Raw genomic sequence first — 20,539 nt, 5'->3', positions numbered from 1 at the left:
CTTCCTAATGAAAAGAGACATCGAGCAGGTAAGAGGACCCTTGTTCAGTGGCCAAGGGCTACCAGCATGGCAGTTTAGCCAAGGTCCTACAATTTTTTTTCATCAACTCTATAAATGACGTGTGATTGTTGAGAGGTCTTTTAACCGATTTTGCATTGAAGTTCATAAATGTCACTTCTGAAACAGCGGCCCTAACATTGCTCAATTTCCATAGGACTTTCTGAACCCATGTTTTTACCACTTAGCCAAGTTAGGTTAAAACTTTAATGAGTCTTAGAGGCCTGGATTTCTTCAAAATATTTCCTAATTTTCTGCTTCTTTGACAACCAATATACCATTTATACCAGATATTATATTTTGCTCTTACAGAATAGAAATTATTCAGAGGAAATAGAAAAGTTTAGTCACAGCCTTGCAGGAAACTGACAGCCTGTCCTTCTCTTGCAGAGTCGATTGAGCACAGATTTGCTGTACTGTCAGCTTTTGGAAAAAAGTTTTTGATTGATTAAAGTGAGTTTAGTTGGGGTGGGTGGCGGATTACTCAATCCGGTATTTCAGACCAAGCAACCAAGACAATCAGAAAGGCATAAGGCTAATTTTGCAAAACTATTACCCAGTACAAAGCAAGTTACTGTAGAAGCACCTGACCTCTCAAATGATAAACTTTGCAAATACTCCGGTTGGGGATGGCAAATACTATAACACTTCACTATTCAGCAAACCCATTATCACGTTGGGGACATTAGTGCTATGGAACGAGATAATGTGTTATGAGTAACTGCTGACCACTCGTCACCTGCGGTATTTTACTAGAGTCATCTGAACAATCCTATTTAGTATTTATAGACTATGGATCCTCCCTATAGGCCAGGATTAGCAGCTGGAAATACTTGGTTGAGAACATTTAAAAAGACTTTGTATGGGTGAATTGTTAAGCCCATATCATGCTGAAAGGATGAAAAGTGGTCATTTCAGTTCATCATTTCGTTTAAAGACCACTTGACCTGAATATATTGAGTTCTACTGCTTAAACAAACTGTGATAATACTATAATTTGTGACTACTATATGGCACAACTAGGAAATAGAAAGAACATATTGGGAACTCAGCTTTAGAATGAATAGATGCAACTAATGTAGAAGTCTTTATTTATCATGATAATGTCCATTGTGTGGATTTACTATTTCTTAGTCTTACGCTGGGAGTGAAATCCACTGCCTTCTATGCCTTTTGAACCCCAAATTAATTATATTTGTGTTCTAAGTAGAGCTAGGCAGACAGCTGGATGTTCGGGTCCGGCTAGTTCAGCTAAACAGTTACAAAAGTTTGGGTTCAGATTCCAGAACAGTACCTAGACCCAAGCCAGAACCCGGAACCCATTCACTTGAATAGGGGACCCGAACATCCAGTGTTTGCCACGCTGTCATGTGCATGACAGCACGGCAAACTCCCCTTCTGATTGACGGTAAAATGATCACCGCCGGTCAGACAGCCACAGTTCCCACACTTTCAAATTACAGCGTGAGCTTGCAGTTATGATCGGAGGTAGGTAAAAGTTTGGCCAAAATCTTGGGATACATGACCTGAAACAGTTATCCAGTCCCCTTTGCAGAAAAGCACCCCAAAAGTATGATGTTTCTCCCACCATGCTTCATGGATGGGATGGTGTTCTTGGGTTTGTACTCATTCTTCTTCTTCCTCCGAACACGGTGAGTGGAGTTGATATCAAAAAGTTCTATTTTGGTCTCATCTGACCACATGACCTACTCTCATGCCTCCTCTGGATCATTAAGATGGTCATTGGCGAACTTCAAACGGATCTGGCCACGTGCTGGCATGAGCAGGGGGACGTTGCATGCCGTGCAGGATTTTAATCCATGATGATGTAGTGTGTTAGTAAAGGTGATATTTGAGACTGTGGTCCCAGCTCTCTTCAGGTCATTGACTAGGTCCTCTCGTGTAGTTCTGGGCTGATTCCTGACAATACTCAGAATCATCCTTATTGTGACACGAGTCACTATAGTAATAATAAGTCCCAAAAATGGAGCGAAAGACTACAATAACAAATAGTAATATAATACTACTTAGTGGTTTAGTAAAGGGAGGTCAAATGATCCAAGGTCAGGTCTAGGAAGTGGTGCAGTACAACAGGGGGTAGTCAGAGACGAAATCCACTTCACTAGCTGGGGTCAGGAAAACCAGAAAGGCAAATCTAGTTTACAGGGAGCAGGCGTGTGTTTATTAGTTATTTTCTTGTATACTCTTCTGTATATATTTGTTTTTCTTTAAATATTATGTCACAAATGGCTACTTATACTGTCCATTTGCATTCCTAGCAACCCCATGAATAAGACCCGGGAGGGTCGAAACGTCGGGTTTCTATCTACGGATTATCACAAGTGGCGATTGATTGACAATTTTTTTTTTTTTTTTAATAAATTTGGTGTATACCTTTTTGCATCGTAGCAGTCTCGAGTGTGCGGTATCTTTCTCTTTATTACTGACTTGACCACATGGTCTGACGTACCAGCACCTCCTTATTCTTGACCAGAGTGCATACCATTATTTCTTGCGGCCATGGTGGAGAGGTTGGAGTGCGATTGAGTGTGTGGACAGGTGTATTTTATACTGGTAACGAGTTCAAACAGGTGCAATTAATGCAGGTAATGAGTGCAGAGTAGGAGGCTTCTTAAAAAAACACTAATAGGTCTGTTAGAGACAGAATTCTTGCTGGCAGGTAAGTGACCAAATACTTATTTCATGCAAAAAAATGCAATTTAATTAAGTAGAAATCATACAATGTGATTTTCTGTTTTTTATTTTTAGACTCTGTCTCTCACAGATGAAGTGTATCTATGATAAAAATTACAGACCTCTCCATTCTTTGTAGGTGGGAAAACTTGCAAAATCGGCAGTGTATCAAATACTTATTTTCCCCACTGTATACACAACCACATATATTTATATGACTCTCTTAAGCAATGCTGCTTTAAATAAAATCTAGGTATATATTTCTCAGTGTGCAATGTTCCAAAGACTATGGTTATGAAAAACTAGGACATCAAAACTCGTAATGTTCAAATATTGAAGCAGAAGCCTGTTGGTTTGGTAAAATGGGAAAAATTAGATGGCTTTAAAATTCCATTTATAATTTAGTACCAATTATTCATTGTTTGACATTATCTTAGAAACAGAGCGAAGGACTAAAACAAATATTTTCTCTAAGCTTCAGATGATCTGATATAATGTTCCGGCACAAAATGAGCACAGCATAAAAATACAGTTTCCTAGTGGAGAATTTAATGTAATTTGTTATAGGAATACCGGGAGAAGGCACTAAAGGTCACTTATGAGAGTACAAACCAATGGGGGACACCGCACTTATCGCTGCATGCAGGCATCTCTATTTCTCCGAGTAGTAGATACAGAAATTGAAGTTGGCTAAATAATGTATAAACTTTTCTAAATCTTACTCTTTTGCTTAAAGTTAACGTCCTTAAAAAAAACAACTCCAATATTTGCAAATCAGAATAAGTAGACATCTCCAGTAACGTCTCCAAATCAGGATTTAATTCATGGTGACCACGTGAGATGCAATCAGTGTCAGATTGTTTCGATTCTTGGCACGCACGGGACTTATCAGTGGGGTCTATTAGGTTCTTAGACTCTAGTGTTAGCTCCAAATTTACTTCAGAATTGGGTTATCGTCTTCTTGAACATTGAGAACCATTATTGCGTCAGCCTCAGCCCATGGGAGGATCATCTGGTACTTGAGTGGACAAGTCTTACTGACCGATCTTCAAAGCAGGTAAATCTTTATTGCGTTAAAATATTCACGGCTCGGGGGTGCACATAAAATGGAGTGTACAGGCTCAAGATTGCCGTTTCGCGCCGCTCCGGCGCTTCATCCCGTTCAACCCGTTGAAGCGCCGGAGCGCGAGGCGGCCGTCTTGAGCCAGTACATTCCGATTTTCATCCAGAAAAGTGGGACAATTTTTTCTCACTTGTCATCTGTATCCAATCTGGTTTTTTTAATCATAAGTTATTAATTATTTACAGGACCATTTACAGTTTCCCATTCTACAGAATTGCAATGTATCCGTAAAAATCGGATGCCACTCTGGTTGTCCATGCGACATCCGATTTTTTTCTCGCATCCATCTGATTTCGAAGTTAAATTAAAAGATGCTGTAATTTTTCCGAATAGAGCTGAGAAAAGAAACACAGATCTGCGCCGCCTCACTGAATAACATTTTTTGTTCTATCCGATTGCACTCATCCAAGTTATACGCTGCTCTGAGCCAATCCATAGGCTCAGTTCACAAGAGCTTATAAAAAAGTTCATCCAGACCAAACAGATGATTTGTCATCCATACATCATCCGTTTTTATACATCAGCAGTTAATAAAAACAAATGAGCAAATTCAGTTTCCTTTTTTAATATTTAGCAATGTATCCATAAAAATTGGATGCTATAAGGTTGATCTGTACGTTATCCAATTTTTTTTGTGCACCTATAGACTTGAATAGGCGAGTCTCATCCGAAATGCAGAAAACAGTAGTGCATGCTGCAAATCTTTTTATGCGAAAATTCAGTTTGTGTAAAAAAAAACCCATTGATCCGAGTCGACCTGTCATTGGCTACAGCAGAACAAAGTGAAGGTTCTGGAGTGGCCATCTCAGTCTCCTGACCTCAATATCATTGAGCCACTCTGGGGAGATCTCAAGCGCGCAGTTCATGCTAGACAACCCAGGAATTTACAGGAACTGGAGGCTTTTTGCCAAGAAGAGCGGGCAGCTTTACCATCTGAGAAAATAAAGAACCTCATCCACAACTACCACAAAAGACTTCAAGCTGTTATTGATGTTGGAGGGGGCAATCCACTGAATTTTTCCATCAATATAGCCATATGAGAGCTTACGAGTACGAGTATGTCAGTACGAGTACCCAGACACCAAACATACATAAGTTCTTTTTTATTTTATTGATAAAACCAAATCCAAAATTCATAAGAAAAATAAAATTGCTTTTGTTGCCATATTCCAAAACCCGTAGCATCTCCATTTTTCGGGATCTGGGGCTAGGTTAGGGCTTACTTTTTGTGCCCCGAGCTGATGTATTTATTTATACTATTTTTAGGTAGATTCAATGTTTTGATCACCCGCTATTGCCTTTTATTGCAATGTTGTGTGGCCAAAAAAAGTAATTCTGGACTTTAGATTTTTTTTCTCGACGTTTACCAGTCAGATTAATTTATTTTATATTTTGATAGATTGGTCAACTCTCCAGTAATATCAAAAATGTGTATTTTTTATTTGTTTTATTTTCAAAGGGGCAAAAGGAGGGTGATTTGAACTTTTGTGTTTTTTTTATTTTTTAATATTTTTTTAAACTTTTTTTTAACCTTTTACTGGCTTCAATAGTCTCCTTAAGAGACTTGAAGCTGCGATCATCCAATCACCTGTGCTATATCTAGCAGTGCTTCAGCCCTGCTACATATAGAAAAAACTCTGATCTAGGAATGTTGGTTACAAGCCGGCCTCCTTAGGAGATTCACAGTGACCGGCACAGGGGTCTTCTGCAGACTCCCGGCAGTCATGACAACACATCGGTGCCCCACAATGACGAGACAGGGGAACCGATGGGCAGGATTTGTGATGCGCTTCTGGCCGGCGAGTGTTAAATTCCGCTTTCAGTGATTAACCCCTTCCCGACCCATGACGCCTATGCGGCGTCATGGAATGATCGCATCCCTGCAGATCGGGTGAAAGGGTTAATTCCTATTTTACCCGATCTGCAGGGAGAGGGGGAGTTGTACTTCAGCCTAGGGGGGGTGGCTTTGCCCCCACGTGGCTACGATCGCTCTGATTGGCTGTTGAAAGTGCAACAGCCAATCAGAGCAATTTGCAATATTTCACCTATGAAAATGGTGAAATATTGCAATCCAGCCATGGCCGATGCTGCAATAGCATCTGCCATGGCTGGAAATCATGTACTGGCCCCCCCCACCGCCCCCGATCTCCTCCCCAGTCGTCCGTTCTGTCAGGTACCCCCCTCCGTCCCCCTGTTCGCTCCCCCGTGCTCCTGTCCGCTCTGTTATGGTTCTCAATGGCAAGAGAACATAGCCCAGCAAACATACGAACTAGCTCTTGGAAGGATGGAAACTAAACTGACCATGAACTAAACCTGCCGCACAACTAACAGTAGCCGGGTAGCGTAGCCTGCGTTTTATCCCTAGACGCCCAGCGCCGGCCGGAGGACTAACTAATCCTGGCAGAGGAAAATATAGTCCTGGCTCACCTCTAGAGAAATTTCCCCGAAAGGCAGACAGAGGCCCCCACAAATATTGGCGGTGATTTTAGATGAAATGACAAACGTAGTATGAAAATAGGTTTAGCAAAATTGAGGTCCGCTTACTAGATAGCAGGAAGACAGAAAGGGCACTTTCATGGTCAGCTGAAAACCCTATCAAAATACCATCCTGAAATTACTTTAAGACTCTAGTATTAACTCATAACATCAGAGTGGCAATTTCAGATCACAAGAGCTTTCCAGACACAGAAACGAAACTACAGCTGTGAACTGGAACAAAATGCAAAAACAAACAAGGACTAAGTCCAACTTAGCTGGGAGTTGTCTAGCAGCAGGAACGTGCACAGAAAGGCTTCTGATTACAATGTTGACCGGCATGGAAGTGACAGAGGAGCAAGGCTAAATAGCGACTCCCACATCCTGATGGAAACAGGTGAACAGAGAGGATGATGCACACCAGTTCAATTCCACCAGTGGCCACCGGGGGAGCCCAAAATCCAATTTCACAACAGTACCCCCCCCTCAAGGAGGGGGCACCGAACCCTCACCAGAACCACCAGGGCGATCAGGATGAGCCCTATGAAAGGCACGGACCAAATCGGAGGCATGAACATCAGAGGCAGTCACCCAAGAATTATCCTCCTGACCGTATCCCTTCCATTTGACCAGATACTGGAGTTTCCGTCTGGAAACACGGGAGTCCAAGATTTTTTCCACAACGTACTCCAACTCGCCCTCAACCAACACCGGAGCAGGAGGCTCAACGGAAGGCACAACCGGTACCTCATACCTGCGCAATAATGACCGATGAAAAACATTATGAATAGAAAAAGATGCAGGGAAAGATGCAGGCTCAGTGCCGGAGCCCGTATCAAATGCAGAGACACAACCTTGGAGGTACCTATATATCCAAGGTCGTGAAGGGATTGAAGAAGAAAAACAAAGCGGATTTCTGCACCAAATGTATCAATGTAATCAGTATTACAGCGCCAGTACCGCCATGTCTTTACTTTGCTGACTGGTTCTCTTTAAGACTCCCTTTTCCAGCCGTATTTCAACAAGATGAACCATTATCACCCAAAAACTACACAAAGAAAAATGTGATGGCAGATATTAGTTACATCTATTGTGGAATGTCCATGTCTGTGCTTTTATTTTGAAAGTATTAGAATTGGAGAATATTTCCAGGTCAGTGCTACCGAGAACGATGTCAGTTGTAGGAAAAGTGAGAAAAGAACCAAGAGGAAGCTGCCAAACAAGGCGCATGTTCTTTATGCATAATTTAAACAGATTAAATGGAAACAATTTTATTTGCCACCCGGAAAAGATTATGCATTCATTCTGTCATTCTGACACCTCTAAACAAGAACAAGTGACCTTTCTTTTGTAGGTTGAGAAGTGTTTGCAAAAAGGCTTCAAAGCTGTCTATGTGTACGCCACTGAGATATGTCACCATTCAGATCACGCTCCTTTAACTTTGTTTTCTGTAACTCTGTCTGCATCAAGTCGATCAAATCATATGCAAATGCAGCCTCATTGCTCATCTACAGGACTCAATGCTTTTGCTTTAGGATTTTAGTCACTTCTAGTATAAAACCAAAGAAGCTTTCCTCCTCCTCATCCCGTTAAAGTGTTTATCCTCCTACTAAATTGCAATCATCATATTATATAGCCCTGTGAACTTACAATTGCTCATTTTGTCTTTCTACCCATTTAATGCTTCTCTTTTCTCTGCTCGATGTAGAAACAGGAAGTCTCTTGTCCCTGAATTTATCATCCCCCTATTTATCTCCTGACCCAGCTGCTCCCTCCTCCCCCTGCAATTGACTTTTGCAGTGACTTATGACTCATGCAGGGAAAATTGACCTCCTGTTTCTCCATAGAGCTTAGAAGGATTCAGCTCGTCAGTCATCAAATTATACAGCACTGTGTACTTGCAATTGCTCATCTTACATTTCTATCCATTTAATGCTTCACTTTTTTCAGCTATATGTAGAAACAGGATGCTTCTTGTCCCTGATTTTACCATCCCCTCTTCATCTCCTGACCCAGCTGCCTCCCTCCTCCACCTGCAATTGACTATTGCAGTGACTTTTGACTCATACTAGGAAAATTGACCTCCTGTTTCTACATAGAGCTTAGAAGGATTCAGCTAGTCAGTTTTTATTCATGTGATGTCATAGACCTAAAGGAAAAGAGAAGAATGAGCTGGGTAGAAAGACAAAATGAGCAATTGTAAGTACACAGTGCTGTATAATATGATGACTGCAATATATTTTGATGATTTTGTACAGATTTGAATCAGCATTTTAATGCATTTTTTAGTGAAGAAACACTGAGATTTTCACTTAAAATAAAAGCACAATATCATTTTTTACACTCCTTTTTTTGGTGCTTCCCAGAGAAACTTCAAGGCAAAAAAAATCCTACAAAAATTCCATACGCCCATACCCTATCAACTTTTACTAATCTAGCGACTGTAACATAGAAACATGGATATTTTTCCACCTCTCTCTCCCAAATATTTTGCAGCTCAGCTTAGGCCTAAAAGACTGACTACAAGGGCAGATACAGAGGAGCCTATTTTTGGTCAGATTGCGTTCCGATAAAATATCAGATCACACTCACACTAATGTTAATCTGTGGTTCACAATCAGTCCAATGTTAGTCTGTGGGGCCGTGCACATGTCCGATTTTTTTTCTTGGCATGCCCGAGTTTAATCCGATATTCGGAATGTGCTTGGCCATTCAAGTCTGTGGGAAACATCAGACTGTACTCTGATGATATCTGAGTGCAGTCTGATTTCCACGGATTGACAGAATGGAGAAGATGTAGACATTTTTTTTCATCTTCTCCTCATCCGAGAGAATTGGATCACACTCTGATCAGAGTTTGATCAGAGTCATTTGCATAATTGGCCCAAATCTCTTGGACAAGAGAATCTATGGTCATCTGCTCCTGCCCTAAGTGGCTTAGTGACTATACCAAAACATTACAGCACTAATTAAATAAATGCATAAGGTGAATGGCGAACATTTAAAGTTTAAGAAAGTTGGGAGTTTTTTTGCCTACATTCACCCAAAATATGTTCATAAAATGCCAATTAATAAGTTTGTTCCCTAAGATAGTGCCATTAAAAATACAACTGATGTTGCAAACAGGCTTCAAAAATGTTTAATGATCTAAAAAAGAAGTCACGATTGAATGCTGCAACACAGAAAGTGAAAAAATTCTGGCAAACTTCTCCCAATCTTTCCGAACCTGTTCGTTTGTCTGCAAGATTTTTGGCATGTTCCTAAAACAGTCTTGTAGAATCTGTACAATGGCTGTAGACAGTGAGCTGCTTATCACAGGAAGGGGTGGAGTTGGACCAGGAGGCATGTGCTGCTTTGTCCCAGCAATGATAATGTCCTGGTGCGAAAACCATTGCAAGTGAACAAAACCATGGAACTTGATAAGAGACATATCGCTGAAATCTGTGTTTTAACCCCTACAGCATGCTGTTTTCAGCTTACAGAGCAAAAACCTGCTGCCAGATTCCCTTTAAACATTAAAGACCAGCGGTATTTCCGTTTTTGCGTTTCGTTTTTTCACTCCCCTTCTTCCCAGAGCCATAACTTTTTTATTTTTCCATCAATATGGCCATATGAGGGCTTGTTTGTTCCAGGACGAGTTGTACTTTTGAACATGATTGGTTTTACCATATCATGTACTGGAAAATGTGAAAAAAAATTATGTGTGGTTAAATTGCAAAATAAATGCAATTCCCCCATTTTTTTAATGCAAAAACTGACCTGTTATTATGATTCTCCAGGTCATTACGAGTTTGTAGACTCAATACATGTCTAGGTTCTTTTTATTTAAGTGGTGAAAAATAAATCCAAAGTTTGTAAAAAAAAAGTCGCCATTTTCCGAGACCCGTAGCGTCTCAATTTTTCGGAATCTTGGTTTCGATGAGGGCCTATTTTTTGCATGCCGAGCTGACGTTTTTATTGATACTATTTTGGGGTAGATACGATGTTTTGATCGCTTGTTATTGCAGTGTTGCAGAGACCAAGAAAACGTAATTCTGGCATTTTTTTGTCTCTTTATGCCGTTTACCGATCTGATTACCGTATATACTCGAGTATAAGCCGACCCGAGTATAAGCCGACCCCCCCTAATTTTGCCACAAAAAACTGGGAAAACTTAATGACTCGAGTATAGGCCTAGGGTGGAAAATGCAGCAGCTACCAGTAAATTTCAAAAATAAAAATAGATACCAATAAAAATAAAATTAATTGAGATATCAGTAGGTTAAGTGTTTTTGAATATCCATCAGGAACCCCATATAATGCTCCATACAGTGTATGATGGGCTCCATAAGATGCTCCATAATAAAATATGCCCCATATAATGCTGCACAAATGTTGATTATGACCCAATAAGATGCTCCATACAGACATTTGCCCCATATAATGCTCCACAAATGCGGATTATGGCCCCATAAGATGCTCCATAGAGATATTTGCCCCATATAATTCTGCACATGGCCCCATACAGATAATTGCCCCATATAATGCTGCACATGGCCCCATAAGATGCTCCATACAGATACTTGCCCCATATGCTGTTGCTGCAATTAAATAAATAAAAAAATACATACCTCTCGTCGCTCAGGCCCCCGGCACTTGCTATACTCACCTTTCCCGTTCCACCGACGGCTGCCGCTGTGTCTTCCCCATCCTCTGCACTGACTGTTCAGGCAGAGGGCGGTGCGCACTAACTGCGTCATAGCGCCCTCTGACCTGAGCGTCACTGCAGAGGATGCAGGAGACACAGAGGCTCCGAGGATGGAACGGGGAGCAGGTGAACATCGCGCACTGCGTTATACTCACCTGCTCCTGGTGCGGTCCCTGCACGTCTGTTCTCTGGTGCTGACAGCTTCTTCCTGTAGTGAGCGGTCGCACGGTACCACTCATTACAGTAATGAATATGCGGCTCCACCCATATGGGAGTGTAGTCCATATTCATTACTGTAATGAGCGGTACCATGTGACCGCTCACTACAGGAAGAAGCTGTCAGCGCCCGGAGAACCAGGGACACACAGGGACACTGCGCCAGGAGCAGGTGAGTATTATTACACAGCTCCGCTCCCCCTCCCCTGCCAACCCCTGGGAATGACTCGAGTATAAGCCGAGAGGGGCAATTTCAGGCTAAAAAAATGGGCTGAAATTCTCGGCTTATACTCGAGTATATACGGTAATTTATTTTATATCTTGATAGATCAGGAGATTCTGAACGCGGCGATACCAAATATGCATATTTTTTTATTATTGTTTTATTTTGAATGGTGCAAAAAGGGGGGTGTTTTAAACTTTTATAATTTTTTAGCTTTTGTAATATTTTTAATAACTTTTTTTTTTTTACTTTTTACTTGCTTTTGTAGTCTCCGTGGGAGACTAGAAGCTGCGATCTTCTGATCGCTTGTGCTACATAGAGCAGGGCTGCTATGTGTAACGAAAATGCTCATCTGCTGTAAGCGCCGGCCTTTTTGTATTTTTGTCCTAATGCATTCAGGGCAGAGGGGTGGAATTAGTATTAAGACCCTAAAATGGTGGAAAAACATTAGTCAACTATCGTCGCCTGATATTTTTTAGTTCCATAAGGAAACAAGGTGATGCAAAATACATACATCAAAATCTCATATCTGTCTTTAGTTTAGTCCTCCTGATTATCTGATCTGATCTACTGTAATTTCAGCTCATATTTTACCAGATGTTCAAAAGATAAATGATCTTTTATCCACCTTGCACTCGTAAGAAAATCATGATTATGCAATTTAAAACTAATGAGCATTTTAAGAGCTTAATCTATATGGCTGCAGTGCTAGGAGTGGCGCCGGTGTCGGGGGTGCAGAGGTAGTATTCACAGCCGGTGCCTGCCAACTTTAGAATCGCCAAGTAAAATGATGAGTATCAATGATTCCTAGTAGGTGAGGGAAGCTGTTACACACTTTACATCGGTGCCCGAGAGCTTCCAGTTCAGTCTTTGAAAATACGTAACAAGACATTTATTTTGAAACCTTTTTTCAAAGAATAGCCGATATTTCAATTTTTGGATAATATTCTCATATTATTGCTGGCAAATTGCTGTAATAAAGGTTCTTTTGTTGCAGCCTAAATATCCCCTTAGACATTAAAGGGTGCCTGTCAAAGACATTGTCGTAAAAGAGCAGATTATTCACACTTTTAGACATATAATGGGCTACGACAGTTTTATTGCTTGAATGGTCACTGTCTTTTCAACAAACTTTGGATAAATCAATTGAACAAGCAATGTATGAAAAAAATAGTCTTTTTATCTTCACCTATCAGTCAATTCTCACCCTTCTGAACTCAACTTTCGCTCTAAAACCCGATAACATTCATCTTGCTCAAGAAAAGAGACTGAATGCCAGATCACTGAGGAATCAGGTTACAGCTGTCTATTGAAGTCCGTGGAGAGGGGGAAAGCACAGTCAGAGAGAAAGATCTTGTTTATGTAATGAAGTGTTTAATTTCCTCTAGTACTGGATTCACAGTTACATTGCTCAGTACAGGTGACTGTTGAACAGGAATTTTTAATGTTTCTGTATGGGAGAAATCCAACCGTCCCAAAAAAAAAATCCTGGACAGTCCGTAAAAATTGATCACTTTTTTTTTCTCTGTCCATAAATAAAAACGTAAGGCGTCTTATATGCAGAATATTTTAATTATTATAATTATCATCATTTGACAGTTTAGAATGAATGCAGATAATGCCTTCATTTCAGAATTATGGACTGTAGATATGCATCGCTTATAATCGTAATGATTTGTTATGGTATTCCAGTGTGTCTGTAAAAAATATTGTCTGAATTGAATTATTTGGTAAGCTGTCCATAAAAAATAAAAAGTCAATTTGCCAACCTTGGAGCCATCGTAACAGCTAAATCCCCACCCACTAGCTCAGAGACAACTGAAAACAAAAGATAGACCTTACAAAGGAGAAAACTGATGAGAAGTGTGGGATAAATATCACAGAATGGCTGGAAATAGTGTCATTCTTCATGTACACAGCTTACTCTGAGCCAGTAGAGAAAAACAAGTCAAACTGCAAATCTGGAGATACAACCAGTGCCACCATAAAACCATTAGCATGACCTCTAAGTGTATAAATAATACCAGATTCACATGCATTGCCTTTTACATGCCCCGAAACTATTTTTTTCTGTAGTTTCCCTATCCAGTTTTAGCACATTTAATCAATAGTTTCCCTTCATCACACATAGAGCTCGATTCTATAAAGTTCGAAAATGGGAAACTCGCCTGTTTTTAGCGTTAAAATGTAATTCTCGCTCTGAAAACAATGTAGGTGCGATCCTATACAGTCATTCTCGATTTTGCCGAGTTTTTGCGAAAAAAACTCGCAAGTGCGAGTGCAAACTCGCAAAAAAACTCGCATGCGAGAAAAACTCACAATGGCTATGCGAATTCGAGAAATTCTAGTGCGATCCTATAACCAAACTCCCCTCTCTCTGGCGAGCAAATCTCGACAGTTATGTGGGAGAAAATTACAGTTGGTTGTTTGTGGAGAGAACTAGTTACCTCAGGAGCATCATGGAGCCTTTTCTAGCTGTTTGTGTGGATTTTGAGCGCATTCTGGCTGAAAATGCCAGAACACGGCCGGTACCCCGACCCAGAATATATCGGGATAGGTTGGACATCGCTAATTTATCGGAGAGGAGCATATATGAGCTGACCCGACTCAACCGCAGTGCCCTCACCTACCTATATGGCCTTCTCCAACAGGACCTGGAGCCAATCACCGCTCGTAATCATGCCTTACCTGGGATGCTTAAGATGGTGGCAAGCATTCAGTTTTTGGCCAATGGGTCGTTCCAGCGGCTGGGAGCATTGTGCATGGGCATGTCACAGCCGGCAATGTGTCGGGCATTGGACGACTTTCTGAAGGGGATGCGACGCATTCTGCCCACAGTTGTGTACTTCCCCACATCTGAGCAAGAGGTTAGCCACATGAAAACTAAGTGGTATAAAATCGCACAAATGCCCAATGTCCTCGGGGCAATAGACTGTACGCACGTCAATTTTATTCCACCAGTGGAGGAGGAACACATCTACCGTAACAGGAAGATGGGCCATTCGATGAACATTCAAATGGTCGCTGGGCCTGATCTGCAGATCATGAGCCTAGTGGCAGGGTTCCCAGGATCCTGTCACGACAGCCACATTCTGCGGAACTCTGGCCTATATACCAAGTTTGAGGATGGCAATCTCCCTGAAGGATGGCTGCTTGGTAAGTTATTCATGTGGTGTTCTCCGATTGTGCTAAACAATGTTGCTAACAACCTGATATGTTTCTAGGTGATTCTGGTTATCCCTGCTTACCGTGGCTGATGACGCCAATGCTGCGTGAGGACACGGCAGCGCAAACCACATATAACAGGGCCCACAAGAAGACCAGAGCAGTGGTGGAACGGGCTTTTGGACTACTAAAAATACGGTTCCGGTGCCTTGATAAGTCCGGTGGCTATTTACAATACAGACCTCCCAAGGTAGTTGACATTGTAGGAGCCTGTGTGGTGCTGCACAATCTGGCAATTAAGCACAGGGTTCAGGACTACATTGCTGAGGAAGAGGGCATGGTGGAGAACATCCATGCCTTGCAGTATGATGGACCAGCCAATGACCAGGGAAATTCTGTAAGAGCACAACTGATCAATCGGTTCTTTGCTTATTAAGTATCTTTTTTTTGTATAAAAACGGCCCCAAAAATTAATTCTTATGCCTTGTTTATCCCTGAGCAAAGTATCCGATCACATTGGCCAATGGTGATCCACTTCTAAACATGTACATGTGTCAGTTAAAGATAAATAACAGTGTTAATGCTCTGCACATCAGAATTACAGCCCACCTTCCAAACGTTTATGTGCTGCAGCAGTGTTTTTTTTTTTTGTTTTTTCAAAAATAAGCAACTGCAGTTGAAAAAAAAAAGTGTAATGTCTGTTTAACAACTTCCTAGTGTTTAATCTTGGTCAGCAATTTAGGAACAATGTGGATGTCAGATGTGTGGACAGAGTTACTGCCCACACTATTTGCACGTTACCATTTGTAATTTGAAGTATGACCAGGGGTGCACCGGGCCATGCTGCTGCCTGAGTTGGGGATTAGAAAGACCAGACCATTACAGGATTTAATATGGACCTCACAGAGATACTTTAATGTTTTAAGGCATAACTACCCCAAGTTGAGGTTCACAACATTGTGAAATGGCATTTTGTGCGCAAACAATTACTTGAAAAAAATGCATGTTTTAAACACAAAACAGAGACATGCATGAATCATAACACAAACAATTAAACAAGACGTCCAAGACACCAAAAGCACAGTATGCAGCAGCAGTTAACATAATTATCTTTAGAAAAAAGTAGGGGTAACCAGTTCCAAGCTGCACTTACTGCTGGCCAGAACGGCTTGCTTGATCGGCCAAAAAAAGGCCAATCAAACTGTTCAAGGTTCCAAAATGCTCGTTCAATTGGGTTAGCTGCAGGTTCGTAGCGATCTGTTGTTGCCGGATACCGTTAAGCTGCCGCTGCAACATTTTGCGGTGCTGCTGTTGCATCCTGTAGAAACGACAGCTCGACTGCATTTGCAAACTAGGTGGGGGGCCAGCACTACGGTCAGCTCGGTTTCTGCCAACCGCACCCCTACGTGTGTTACTTACAGGGGTGGATGTGGTGGGTGCAGCAATAGGTTCTTCATTCAGACGCTGCACCTCACATTGGTCCCCATCTATGAACTCCACGGGCAGAATAATTTCCCGTTCGTCCTGCTGGGACGACAGTTCTGGTGGAATGTCCAACTCTGAAGGCGTGTTACTGTCCTGTACATGTTCCTGCACCGGACCTATGCAAAAAAAACGACAACGGTTAAAAAGAATGCTGTCATCCAGCACCAGCAGCATACAGGGCAGTAGAGGCAGCGTCTGTGGCAGTGCCCCAACTTTCTCGCCCTGCCGCCATGGCTGCAAGCACAGAGACCACTTTCCCGCCGCCAGAGTATGCGCTGGGCGGCGCCTCTGCCAGTGGGTTCCTCTAACGTAATACAATGACATCTGAGTAGAGGGACAGCCTAGGAGGTATTCCCCCACCCAGGCCCTCCCTCTAGTCTGTCGTGCGCATGGTACGCCACGGGAAAACACTTGTGATGTTGCCAAGCGGCGTAGACTCGCTCACCAGGTAAGTGGTGCATTGTCTGCTGTGCTTGCATCTGCTGCGGACTTGAGAATATTTGCAAGTGCCTCTACTGCAGGGGCAGGTTATGGGTGTCAAGGTTGCGCCCATGTGGAACGAACAGTCCACTGTGTGAAAGGAGAGCTAAAGTGGCCAAGCGCCATGGTAAAAAAGCCATACTCTGGCCGAGTAGCAGCCTGTCTTACATCATCAGAAATGTATCATGTTCCTGCATATGGATAACTGCAATGGCATAATTGATTAAAAGGATGATCAGTGGGGCACAGCATACCTGCAACTGCAACATCAGGACCATCGGTGTCTATGGTGTGCGGAAGACCAATCAAGGTCGCCGGATTTATTAGGCCCTCAATGAGCTTCTCTGCGTCGGTCAAAAGCAACCGCCGAGGGCAACCTCCACCAGTGCCGGTGCTGTAATGCAAAGGTAAGAATATAGAACAGCATGTACGCTCGCATTTAGAACGTGGAGCAGCCAGCACCAGTTATGACAGTTGGTGACAGATATATCTGCACGTGTGTGTGTGTGCCATGGTCGCAGGCAGGGCTGCCATTAGGAATTATGGGGCCCATGACAGCCTCTAAGCCTGGGCTTCCCCCCCCGGAAAAAAAATTGGACACCTTCCTTTTCCTTGCCACTGGCATCTGCAAGGCACGGTGCACCCCTGCAGCCAGCATTTTTAGTGCAACAACTGTGGTAGCGTAAAAATTTAGAAAAATGAATAACCAAACAGCAGGAAGGAATAACCATGATCATTGCAGCGGAAGATCCACCCAAAAATCCAAAATAAAAAACCCACCCCTGCCGCAGGGTATCCCCTTTTGGGATGCCCCACGGCCCTAAGCCCCCGGGGCCTATGCTCCAAGTGCAGCATCCCCTGGTGACGTCACCTCACAGGAGTCTATGGACGTTCTGCGTCCATATACTCCTGCACAATGACCCCTTAAGGGGATGCCCCGCAGCTGGGGGAGGGGAACCGAGTATTTGGTTTGTTGGCCGGAACATCCGCATTAAGCAACTGAAGTGAACTTTGCTCACCTGTACTTCCGTAGATCTGAGACCTTTTTACGGACCTGTGTTTTTAGATCTTGGTATCTCTTTTTACATTTCGCAACACTCCTTCTTTGCCTCCCAACGGAATTTACGGCATCGACAACATCACCCCAGAGGTTTGCTTTCACGGACATTTCAGTCCGGTTTGACAGCCTTCCCATTAATTTATCGAAATGCTCCGTAATTTTTTGTGCCAAAACAAGATTCTCGATCTGAGAAAAACGGGTGTATTTTTGAATAGAACCACTTCGCTCTTCAGCTGAACGAACCTCCATGCTTTCCTCTGGGGAATTGGAACCTAGCTCCTCAGACTGATGGCTTGCAGGTGATGAGTGGCTCAAAGGAGTGGAAGCGCAGGATTCTGGCCTCATGACAGGTCTGTCAGTATGCAGTGTTTGATCTCCAGCAGCCTGCACTTCACCACTGGCCTGACTAGAGGAATGCTGTACCCTGCTGGTGCTTGCCCTGCTTGTGGAGGGCCTAGGACTGTGGCTCCGTGAGCTTGAGTTGCTAGGCAAACTGACATGTGACTCCTGTCTCCTGCTACTTCCACTGTGTCTTATATGCCTGGAGATACTACGGCGGCGTGAACTGCCGTGCCCATGCTGAGTCTGTCTCCCTGCAGCATGTGAGCGCTCTCTGTGTGTATTATGTCTGTGGGAAGACATGCCAAAAGGTGACTGATTGCTGCAGCTAATACACAGGCAACAGCTGCGGGCAGGAGCACTATAAACCTAACCTCACTCCCCTATCTCTCTCCTATCACTCCTACCTATCTCTATCTCTATCTCCTACCTATCTCTCTCTCTCTCCTATCAAACCAGATGTGTGATGCGCATGCACAAGTGTAAAGCTGTTCCCGCAGGGGCGCACTTCCTGTCCACACACGAGACTCCAGCAGCTTCCTGCACAGAAAAATACGCAAGTTTGTGACGTAAATCCGCATCGGAACTCGCAAACTCGCATGAAAAGCACCGATTTCCGCAAGCGAGTTTCAAAATCTCGCAACGACTTCCGCAACCATTCGAACAAGGGAATTAAACTCGCAAGCTTCTAAGAATCACGCGAGCAAGCGAGAACAGCTCGCATGCGAGATGAAACTCGCATGCGGAAAAAAAAGAAACGAACTTTATAGAATCGAGCCCATAATCTGTGTGTAACTAGAGGACATTTCATGCAACATTTATGGAACGTAATCTAGAGGAAACTGATGGATTGTGGCAACATGACAAGGGACAGCTGTCTGGGTTTTTTTTTTTCTTTTCATTTGTGAAATAGAGATATCTCATTAGTTTACATGACAGTTTCTGTAAACCTCAGGTGGAAGGTTTGTATACAAGCTGTTTCCCTTGTATATAAATTTGTAAAACTTTTCAAATTTACCAGTTTTTAATATATATTTTAAAAAAAATGAATTAAAGAAACACACTGCCATTCTGGAGCAATCCTTCAGCTCATTACGACCTTTCCCGGTCAGACTTTGCTCATGACCCTTTGATCCCTATACTGTGATATTGTCACTACATGATCTCCCTTGTTGCCTCTTGAAGGGGTTGTCTGGCCCTAGGATATAAGTCTGAAGTCAGTCTATGTCACGGTAGACTTGTGTATCCTCACATCATGTGCACTGCGCACTGTGAGGATCCTCCAGTGATGGCGCTGGGAGCAGGTGGGCACAGAACTGCAAGTAGATGATTTACATAGAAACAGTCACAGGCCGACTAGACGTGTCCTGCCTCGCTCAGTGTAAGTGTATCGACACGTCTAGTCGGAATGTGGCCGGAAATAGGCAAATCATATACTTTCGGTCACAGAGTGACTGCAGACTGGTAGCTTAAGGTCACACAACACTTTTAAGACTAACCGGTGAGTGATGGAGCAAACCAAGGGAAAAAACAAACCGGAGGAAAAAACAAATCAGAGTGAGAAAGTCTGCTCAGAGATATCTGTGTTTAGGAGAATAGATCAGAGCAAAGAGAAAGTAGTCAGACAGTAATTGATCAAAATAGATTGGACATTTGGGTAATTCAGATTAATGGTTAAGGGAAAAACCAGGGCGGAACAATAGTATATCAATCAAGCACCAAGTTAATATAATAATACAACAGATGGCAAAGTATTACAAACTAGGGGAGTTTAAATAGGGCACCTTGATTGACCGCTGAATGTTCCACGCTATTGACCGGTTCTTTGATTGGCCAGTCAATGGGCTCTGTGATTGGCCAAGATTGATACCCTTAATCCTGGAAATGCGTTCAGATGTTTTGCGAATGCAGCATCCTGCCTGTAGTTGGGGAAGTCAAGACACAGTAATAAAATAATCAGCTGTAGACACTTGGGTAGTTACAAAATCCAAAATTTTGCAATCCAGTGTCTCGTAATCTTTCAAAAATTTGAGGCTCACGTGGGTCTGGCATAAAATTATTGGTGGTTGGGCTCTAAAACACGTGATGCTTTTGTATAACAGATTAACCACACTGTCACACTGATTAATTTCGGAATATATATATATATATATATATATATATATATATATATATATATATCCACATTGTGTAAAGGCTTCATATTGAACTCTGTTTAGTAAAGTTAATTTACCAACCGATTCATAAATTACTATGGTCGTGTTTTTCAGTAAAGTCAAGCTATTAAACATATTCATGATAGAATATTTCCCTATACCATTGTAGCGACATTTAGGAGAAATTTGCTCTCGGGAAGACGGGAAGTGACTGACAACCCCTCAGAGCACAATTATCACAATGTTGCTGCAGGGATAGAGAGAGCATCTCTTTCAATAATGTTACATTGAGCTTGTATTAAATGCATTACGAAAACTAATGTCAAACAATATAGCCAAAGGAAATGTAAAACACAAACATAGTAAAAACAATGTCAAA

At 42.3% G+C, this 20,539-nt stretch overlaps 2 protein-coding genes across 3 annotated transcripts in view; one reads left to right on the top strand and one right to left on the bottom strand.

The window, feature by feature from the left end:
- The window catches only part of AGBL4 (AGBL carboxypeptidase 4), a 1,613,281-nt gene that overhangs the window by 668,483 nt on the left and 924,259 nt on the right, over positions 1 to 20,539 (top strand). The window lies entirely within an intron of this gene.
- LOC143788650 (uncharacterized) lies at positions 15,463 to 18,460 on the bottom strand. Its single transcript, XM_077278460.1, has 3 exons — positions 17,625 to 18,460; positions 16,860 to 16,999; positions 15,463 to 16,241 (listed from the first exon to the last, which is right to left on the bottom strand). Exons 1-3 carry the CDS (start codon positions 18,305 to 18,307, stop codon positions 15,790 to 15,792), a joined length of 1,275 nt encoding a protein of 424 aa, XP_077134575.1. The 5' UTR covers positions 18,308 to 18,460; the 3' UTR covers positions 15,463 to 15,789.

This window comes from Ranitomeya variabilis, chromosome 8 (genome assembly GCF_051348905.1).
Source record: "Ranitomeya variabilis isolate aRanVar5 chromosome 8, aRanVar5.hap1, whole genome shotgun sequence".
Taxonomy (NCBI): Eukaryota; Metazoa; Chordata; class Amphibia; order Anura; family Dendrobatidae; genus Ranitomeya; species Ranitomeya variabilis.
This window is presented reverse-complemented; position numbering and strand designations above follow the sequence as displayed.